The sequence below is a fragment of the Capsicum annuum genome, chromosome 4, assembly GCF_002878395.1.
Source record: "Capsicum annuum cultivar UCD-10X-F1 chromosome 4, UCD10Xv1.1, whole genome shotgun sequence".
NCBI classification, from domain to species: domain Eukaryota; kingdom Viridiplantae; phylum Streptophyta; class Magnoliopsida; order Solanales; family Solanaceae; genus Capsicum; species Capsicum annuum.
This window is the reverse complement of record NC_061114.1, coordinates 205,247,249-205,256,914: the sequence shown is the minus strand read 5'-3', so window position 1 is coordinate 205,256,914 and position 9,666 is coordinate 205,247,249. Positions and strand designations below refer to the sequence as shown.

Below are 9,666 nucleotides of genomic sequence, written 5' to 3'. Positions count from 1 at the left end.
GTGGAAATATTTTTAAATTAAATTTTTTAAAATAAACCGACCACTTGTGGTCGGTTTTCTTATTTCTATTCTATTTTATTTTTTAAAATATATAATATTTAATATTAAAATTATTGGAATCTTTATTTTGATATTTTTTAATAATAAAGTGACCACATGTGGTCGCTTTTTTTAATTAAAAAAAAATAAAATAAAAAAATAAAAATCGACCATAAGTGGTCGGTTTTTTCCGACCACTTTTTGTGGTAGGTTTTGGGTGGTCGGTTTTTCTGATTTTCTTAGTAGTGTTTGTTCTTATGTATAATTACTTACTCAAAATATTTTTAGATATTATTTTTAATTTACGAATAGAATACTACTTGACACGACATTTACGTGCAGTACATATGTCGACAATTTAATTTTCTTAAAAATACACAAAAGACTAAGTGACAAGTAAAGATTTCTATGTATAATTACTTACTCAAAATATTTTTGGATATTATTAATAAATTACAAATAGAATACTACTTGACACGGCATATACGTGTAGTACGTGTGTTGACAAATTAATTTTCTTAAAAAATATGCAAACGAGTAAGTGATAAGTAAAGAAAATCATGAGGAGTATAACTTTTACAACTTCCAAAAATTTAGATTATAAATTTGATATGATTGTTTATGTATCGAACAATCTTATCAAGTTATTACTTTTTCAGTTTTAATTTATTCAACTAAGTTTTGCTGATGATTTACTCTTGTTTTACAGAGGCGATTTAAGATCAATTAGATGTTTATACCAATGCTTTAAGATGTTTTCACAAGCATCGGGACTAGAGGCAAATGTGGATAAGAGTAGTGTCTATTTTGGTGGTGTATCACAGGCTATACAAGAGCAAATTCTGGGTGATCTTCCATTTAAGTATCTTGGAGTTCCTTTGAGTACTACCTTGTACAATGCAAGCCTTTTGACTGACAAATTATTAGGGAGAATTACAAGCTGGACAACTAGATTTTTGTCATATGCTGGAAGAGTGCAACTAGTTAAAAGTGTCCAATTTTTCATCCAAATATTTTTATTATCTAAGAAGATTGTCCAGGTTGTGGAAGCTATTTGCAGGAGATTTCTCTGGACAGGGAGTGCAGATGCTACCAAGAAGTCTCTGATCGCATGGGAAAAATTATGCTACCCGAAATCAAGTGGTGGTATGAATTTTTTAGATATTCATATATGGAACAAGGCTGCCATAGGTAAATCACTGTGGAACTTATGCAAAAAAAGGACAATCTATGGGTAGAGTGGATACACATTTATTATGGAAAAGAAGGAGTATATGGGGTACCCAAGCAAATCAAGCCTCTTGTACAGTACAAAGAATTCTGAAAGCTCATAAACATCTCCTGACAACTACTACAGACGACTACTGAGCAATCATTCGTATACTGATTGCTGGGTATACTGAGCAATCATTGACTACTACAGACAACTACTCTATTAAAAGAGTTTATCTGCAGATGCGAGGAGGAACAGAGAAAGTGCTAACCATGGTGCACCTAAATGGTTGTTCATGTTTTTTTTTAACGCTACACAGGAAGCTATCTACCGAGGTAAGATTGGCAAAGTGGGGACTCATAAATGAAGTGCTATGTCCTTTATGCCAAGAGAAGGAGGAGGATGTGGATCACCTATTTTTTATGTGCTCGTTTACTGCTGATATATGGAAAAATTTGCTAGTTTGGCAAGGGATTGCAAGAACTAGTCTGTCATGGAAGGATGAAGTACAATGAGCAATAAAATTTATAAAGGGTAAGGGATGCAAGGCATAAGTTTACAGAATGGTTCTAGCTGGTGCAGTGTATAACTCCGTACAAGATTTTTCTGTTTAGTTCACGAGATTTTATCGTTTTAAGGCAAAATTATTGTTACCCTTCTCATGTCGTTTAAAGATCATGATTCGTACACCATAAAGACTTCATTTTATATAATTTTTGAACTAATGTCAAATTTATTGATCACATTTCTTTTTCAAGACTGTATCTTGTTTTTGAGTTTGTGATAGATATGTTGTGCTCAGAAAAATACGAAGTTGGACTATTTTGAAATCTTAGATCACTTTTTTTAAATCTTCCACCCAATTTTGAAAATTCAACTAACTCATATTTACATCCTGTAAGATACAATATAATCACTCGATAATTGGAATTGTATGTATAGCCAACCGATAAAATAGATAGTTTAATAGTCTTCTATGTTATTGAAAAGATCTTGTTTGTTATAGACCTATTATTATCTCATTTTTCTCTTACTTTCATCATGGATGTCCTTTCCACAATATGCTCCTTTTTTGTATGAGATATTTACAATGAATCTAACTTCCCCATTTTGTTGTGTACTTCAACTTTAAGGCCCTCAATTGATACTATGATTGAAGAATTTTTTAAACAAATTTGTTGCATTGGGGAATTTCTATGGTGAATTCAACCTTCTATAGCTACTCCAATTTTTAGTGCTGAATTGGTATCAATAGGGATATTTTCGACATATCTTATTGTTTTTTTAATTTCTGCATAGATGATCAGTGAAGTTTATATTTATTTATTTTTGATCGTATACTAATTATTTAACAGAATTTAAGCATGATACACATGAGTTGATTTATCCTTTATAATGTGTACAAATCCTTCATATTTGTATATCAAAGTGTATATCTTTTATAAAACTTGTATGACTGACTGTAAATTTTTAATAGAACTAATTATATATCAGCTATTTTAAACAGAATTTAAGCATGATACACATGAGCTTATTTGTGAAAAACATAGAATTAGCATCTGCACAATAAACTGCATTTAATTTTATGGATATATATAAAGCTTAGTTGTTTTGATCAAAGGAGGAATCATTGGGCTTCTTTGGTTGGAAAAAAAAGAAGAAGATATTTATGAATCAAGAAATAAGAAACAGAACTTTTACCTTCCTAGTAAATACTACAAGATAACAAAATAAGTATTGTGATTAGGAAGGATAAATGGGTAAAAATTGTTTAAAATCGAAACCCCCCTCCTGAATTTTGAATAATAAACATTCTCCTCCCTTTTGGGGGTGTGAAAATATATCATTAAGACTAGCTCCATAGATAGTCAAGTAGGGGCGGACCTAGGTGTTAATTTGTGGTGCTCCAACACCCGTTAAACCTAACGCGGATTAGATATAATTATGTAAGAAATGTATAAAAACTGATATAGGATGTCACCCATTAAACTAAGATAGTTGGGTGTTTTGGTTTTCAGTATCGATATATGTGTTCGAACCTTGTGAGCACCCATGACCCCTAAATGCTGGATCCGCCACTGGGTCAAGAATGTCTTTTATCATATAGAACATAACTGATAATAAGTAGAAGACTAGTAAAGGGCATCTGTAATTTGTGCATCTTATTCGTATACTTGGGGCATATTTTTGTCAAATTTAGTTCGAACCTATAATTATGGAACAACTTATGAAGTTGCATTAGTGAAGGTAACTTGGTTAAATTGTAGTGAATTTCCATACTAATCAAATGTATAACCAATGCATATTTTAAGCGTTTTAAAAGCACCTTATGTGTCATTTTGTATAATAAATTAGAAATTCTACATTTACAATGACCATACTGTCACAAAACAAGAAAATAGTTCCGTTGTTTCAAACCACAAAATATTTGTTATTCCATCAAACCACCTAATGACATTAGACTCCATCAAAAAGAAAAAAAAATTCAAGTGAAAGAATTATGTCTCAAGGGAGTCGCTTTCAGTAATTGTCTATTTACACTTCTTTTCCAAATTTATTTTTTTTCTACAAAGAATTCATGGATAATCCATACAAGCCACAAATACATCTAACACTACTTTTTTAAAAAGGAACAATTCGATGCACAAAGTATTCACATTTAAAAAAGGCTGCTTCCCGAGGGAGCTTTATGTAATTTTCCTAATATGGAAAGATTAGATATCCATTACCAAAGAAAAAGGCTCATTCGATTGAGTTTTTCAAGTTTAAAAAGAGAAAAAGAATAATAAACTAGACTAGCAATCCATAATAGCAACAACATACCATGAGTTTAGTCACACATAGCGGGGTCTGAGGAGCATAGAGTGTACACAGACCTTACACCTCAATCTTAGAAACGAGGCAGAGAAGTTGTATCTGATAGACCCCGGTTCAAGACCAACCCATAAAATAAAATAATCTCACTTTGCCAAGAATTGTGAAAGTGAAAGGCCCTAAAAATGGCGAAAAAACAACGATGTAAGCTCATGTGACAATATCTTCTTTTTTTGGTATTGTTGGTCGTAGTTGTTGCGTCTTCTTCTTTTGCTAGACTAGAGAGGAGATTTTTTCGCCAGCTTTCCTAAAGTGTCATCATCATATAATCAATGTATAGTATGTATATTTCACAAGATCGACTTTTGTCCGTGCTCGATGGGTGGATCTCACAATAGAGGGGACCCTCCCCTCTGCCATTGCACTCAAGGGCCAACCTCCGTCCGGCCCGAGAAAAACTTTGCACTCCTCTGATACCTTTTGGGAGAGGCCTATGCCCTAGAAACTATCTTACTTGAGATTGTCCTTTGGTCTTTATTGCATGCCTCTGTCACCTTTTGAGAAACCTACGCTCCATAAAAACAATCCTGGTTCGTAAGTCCTAACTCAAGGTTAGAGTTTTAGCCAATTCAGAGTGGTATCTAATTGATGACTTGGGCCCCCCAACCTACTTAATTTTAGAACCTTTATGTATTTACCGAATGGCTAATTTTACTTTAGGATGAGGTGAGTCCAAATAGTAAAGTGATGATATTACGAAATACGAATCCACAAATTAAAAATGACACAAATGTTAATTAATTAATTAATTAATTGAACTCAGAAGACACATCTTCACCAAAACAAAGTCCACCAGAAACACAGATTTATGAACAATACAACCCAATTAGCCAAAAGTTCTTAGTTCTGGTTGACGTCAAATAATAAGAAGATCCTAGGGACATAAATTCCAGAACACTGGTCAAATCACATCAGAACCAAATCCCAACTACAAATAATCATGGATAAAAAAAAAAGGGAAACACAACTAATGATGTAAATTGAGTTAGACCTAGCAAGTTACACCAATGCAATGCTGCTCTCTCCACCTGGTGGCTTGCGAACCCCGCCATAAAAGTCCCGGGATTCTACTTTCCCATCCGCGAATATATTACTTCCACTCATCTCTCGCAACTTTGCTGAACTCAGATGCTTCTCAGCTGATGCTGGAGGATTATCGCCCTTGAAAATGTCATTTCCTGTGAGCTCTGCAAGTTTCTTTTCTGGAATCTTCTTGGCTGTCTTGACCACTTGTTCGTCACTAGGCGCATCACCCTGACAAGACCAAGAAAAGGAAAAAAGAACAAGGAACGAGACTGAACATGTGTTGCTGAAAAATGGTGAAAGGAATCAGAAATCAGATGGAAAAATGATCAAACGACAGAAATGATTAACAACTAGTGTCTGAGCACTAAACTCCGCCTCACTCATCATCAGGTTAAGCTTAGTTAAGCCAAGATTTCTTAGTGAAAGCCTGACAACGACTAGTGTCTGAGCACTAACATGCACTGATACTCTGTAATTATAAGTTTAAAGACAAACGGGGTAATCAACAGTTTCTTGTGAAACCATTCAACACCAAGAATAGTACTACTGGACGGGCACTGAATCTTGCAGTGTTCATTTCCTACTCCAACGGTTATGTTCCAGCAGCAATTGCTGCTCTAAAAAGCAACTGGGTAATGGTGACCCAATGGAGCACAAAACAGAATGTGGGATTATGCAGTTTATAGAGTGAATATAAAGGAATTGATAGATGTACATACATTGGTTGGTGCAGGTTCTCCAATGGTAATGCTTTCTCTTAATGCTAATGCACGAGCAGTAGATGGACGAGGTTGAATTTCAGGTGGGGGAGCAAAGATGTCATGACCAACAAGCTCCTTGGTTTTTGCATCAGAAATTTGTTTGTTCAGCTTCATCTCAGATTCACTTTCTAGAGTTCCACTTAGTTCCCTCTGCTTTGCCACTTCAGGGATAGTGACTGGCTTCTTCGGAGACACAGTGTCTTCATCACCAAATGAAATTTGACTAATACCAGCTACAGCTTGCTGGGGGACAAAAAACAGGTGTAAGAGTCAGGTTGTGAGGCGATATATATTAGAGGATACGGAGTCCACAGATGATTAGTCGGAGAGATATGCACATAGGCTGTCAGAGGTGGAGCCAAGATGTCAAGTAAGGGGGTTCAATATTCAAAAAAAACTAAATCGAAGGGGTTCAACACCTACTATAACCACATAAAAAATAATTTTAATCATGTATAAAATATCATATTTTTCTGTCGAAGGGGGTTCGTCTAAAGAGGGCTGGCTCCGCCTCTGTAGGCTGTGAAGAAGACCATACATCAAGAATTGATTAATACCTGGATATCATAAACTGGGAAGCGTACCTGATACATCCTTCTATTTGGGATGGGATTAGCACTGTCAGATTCTAAATCGCCATTTTCTCCATCAGATACAAAAATACCACTACCTGTCATCTCTTTCATTTTATAACCCGAACATGGCTTCCTGGGACATGCCAAACAGATTCAGCTATTAGAATTTAGAATACAACTTAACCAACAAACAACAAGTAAGGTGCACCATTCCAATGATTTGTTACTCGTGTATATCAGGTCATATTAAGACGCCAGGAATATACAGCACAATAAAGAATATAAATCACGATCCAAATATAATTTTAATTAACAAAGGTGAGAAAATACTTTTCTAGGACAAAATACCATGACTAACACAATCCAATTTCTCTTTTTCTGTCTAATATGACTTACCTAGTGTCACATATGAATATCAAACTATCCAAATAAGGCTTTATCGATAAGATATTGATTTCGACTTTGAGCAATCGCAACACACAGACTGCTGACTGCAGATCTGAATGCACGAATGAGATTTACAAATAGAACACAAGAATATAACATTACAGGATTAATAGTTAACTAAATTAGAAGACAAATTAAGAGAGCATTGGCCCGAAAGTGTCCGAGTTGTTTGTCAAATCGATACAAGTACTACACCATCTCATTTTCCAAACTAGTTGAGATCATCAACTACATAAATCATTTAAAATCTAGTCAAATCGAATCGGACCAAATAATGCATTGTTGAAACCGTGAAGAATACAGACAAAAATAAAAGAAAAACAAAATAACAAGCAAACAAATTCTCCGTACTATGATTGCTCATGGAAGCATTAAATACCCTTTTATTTGCTCAGATAAATCAACAAAATTTAAAAATTAGCATACGATAAAACAGATAAGACAAGAACTAATAAATAAAAATCAGCTGATAAATCAACAATCAACAAATTTAAAAATATACATACAGAATACTGAAAAAACAAAAACTAATAAATAAAAATCAGCTGAGAAATCAACAAAATTAAAAAATACACAGACAGAAAAAAACACAAAATACAAAAATAAATACTAATAAATCAAAAATCAACCAAAACCAAATCATTCACCTCTTGTTCAAGCTCTCAACTTCTTCATCAGTCACTTGACCTCCAAACACCACTTTTTGGATCCCATCGGATGGCTACCATTTCACCAAAAAAAAATTTTTAAAAAAAAAAAAAAAAAAAAAAAAAAACAATTTAAAAAAAAAATCTAAAAAAAAAGTTCATGAATATTCTCACCTGACGAGAACGAGCAGAGGAAGCAGCAGAGCCGATTGACGGAGAATTTTCCGGCGGATTTTCCGACCAAGTGAGTAGATCTGCAGTGTTAGTGTGTGATTTTCGAACTGGAGTAACTTTCTCCATTTTTTTCAAATGCTCCAAAAATCAAAAAAAAAAAAATGGAAACAAACTTTCTTCTCCTTTATTTTCTTTCAAGCTCGAAACTCTATAACTCAACTTGCTATGTATAAATCAATTATAAATTAAGAGATCTGTAAGATATAGTATTTATTCTTTGCTTTGTTGTGCTTACTTTGAATTTACTCTCACTGTTTTTTTTTTTGTTTTTTGCTTGCAGTGAGTGTTTGTTGGGACTTGGGAGCTACGATAGATAGATATACAGAGAGAGAAAAGGGGAAATTAGGAACGTTACTGTGTGTGTGAGAGAGAGAAGGGAAATTTTTTGAGGGGTTTTAAATTTTTTTGAATTTTCACTCCGCCAGATTTAATTATTTTTAATTTATTGATTAATATTTTGGGTGTGGGGCGGGGGTGTGGGAGTGGCGAGGGGATGAAAGCATGTGCACAGATGGGATAGCACGTGTCGACAGGTGGGTCCCTTGATTTTTTCTCCTTTTATCAGGATTAGATACTCGTATCTAAGCTGGCGTTTGATTATAAATTTAAAAATTTATTGATCAATGTTTATTTAGCGATAAGATTTGACTAAAATTTAAATTTTAGATATTCAAATTTTTAAATTTTGACACTCCCATTCAACAACAATAACATACTTAAGTAAAATTTTACATGTGAGGTTCGAAAAAGATAGTTACTACCTTACTTAGGTTAAAAAATTCTTTTTGAAAGACCCTTTGACTTAAATGTTATAAATTTAAAAATTAGAAAAAAATGAAAATCATGAAGAAAATATAGCAATAATATTTTTGAGACATTCAATTAAAAAATATATATTATATTTTCAAATAAATTGAGTGCTTGAATGTAATTTTAAATTTCAAAAATCACTATTTTACAAGTTTGCGAACGGGAGCTAATTTTCCTATTCTCTTACAACTCCTTTCTTTTCTTTTTATTTTTCTTTTCCTCTTATGGCTTTGGCTTCAAAATATTTCAAATTCAAGTTAGGTCATTTATTGCGCCATAATTTTTTGAAATCTTGTTTTTATCTTTAAGTGATAATGATTAATTTTATTTTTTTAAGATAAGATGGGGTTAAAGGATTATAATCAATATAGGAAATTTGTTTATTATGTTTGAAATATCAATATAGTAAAATTTGCTTACCAAAACAACATTATATGAAGGGGTTGAATAAAAAATCAGTGATTAGTGATTGACTCAATCACAATATTTGGAAGTGAACATTCTCTTCCGTCCTTTTTCCCCTGTTACTCTAAACCAAAATACTTTTTCTAAAATGTTCGTCATTTTAACAAATCAAGGAGGCATAAGTCAATACTTGCTCATTGGAAAAAAGAAATAAAGATAATTTCGCTGATTATTATTTTAATTAATATTATTACATTATTTATTTAATAAATATGTCATTTTTTTGCGAGTTATATAGTGAGACATTTTCATCCTAAGTATCCTAGGTTTATATTTTGTTTTTCTCTTTCTAACTTAGACTAACAACTATAATAACAACATAACTCGATATATTCTCATAAATAAGATTTGACGAGGGTTAATGTATGCAAATCTCATAACTTCTATATTTTGGAGTAGAGTACTTTTTTTCGATAAGTCTCTTTAAACTAAAATACTGAATATAAATTGTGTGAGATTATGCTTTATAAGGGCTATTGACTAGGCTTCGAGATCATTTTAGGACCTTCAGTCCATGGGCAGTTCATTCGAATTCTCTAAGATGGAGAATTTTACTATATGTTTAAAGTTTAACA

General features: G+C 33.0%; 2 protein-coding genes across 2 annotated transcripts; one reads left to right on the top strand and one right to left on the bottom strand.

Annotated features, from left to right (window-relative positions):
- Window positions 1-791: 791 nt before the first annotated feature.
- Window positions 792-1,767, top strand: LOC107868719. The gene is made up of 2 exons (XM_047411673.1): window positions 792-1,230; window positions 1,463-1,767. Exons 1-2 carry the CDS (start codon window positions 792-794, stop codon window positions 1,765-1,767), a joined length of 744 nt encoding a protein of 247 aa, XP_047267629.1.
- A 3,132-nt stretch (window positions 1,768-4,899) lies between these two features.
- On the bottom strand, window positions 4,900-8,241 carry LOC107867533. The gene is made up of 5 exons (XM_016713819.2): window positions 7,757-8,241; window positions 7,583-7,656; window positions 6,498-6,621; window positions 5,872-6,156; window positions 4,900-5,380 (listed from the first exon to the last, which is right to left on the bottom strand). Exons 1-5 carry the CDS (start codon window positions 7,880-7,882, stop codon window positions 5,126-5,128), a joined length of 864 nt encoding a protein of 287 aa, XP_016569305.2. The 5' UTR covers window positions 7,883-8,241; the 3' UTR covers window positions 4,900-5,125.
- Window positions 8,242-9,666: the final 1,425 nt, after the last annotated feature.

Coding starts and splice junctions, on each gene's coding strand:
- LOC107868719 (XM_047411673.1), top strand. CDS start 792: ATGTTTTCACAAGCATCGGGACTAGAGGCAAATGTGGATAAGAGTAGT. Junction 1,231..1,462: donor ATGGAACAAGGCTGCCATAG/GTAAATCACTGT, acceptor TGACTACTACAG/ACAACTACTCTATTAAAAGA.
- LOC107867533 (XM_016713819.2), bottom strand. CDS start 7,882: ATGGAGAAAGTTACTCCAGTTCGAAAATCACACACTAACACTGCAGAT. Junction 6,622..7,582: donor GTTGAGAGCTTGAACAAGAG/GTGAATGATTTG, acceptor GGCATGTCCCAG/GAAGCCATGTTCGGGTTATA. Junction 6,157..6,497: donor CAAATAGAAGGATGTATCAG/GTACGCTTCCCA, acceptor TTTGTCCCCCAG/CAAGCTGTAGCTGGTATTAG.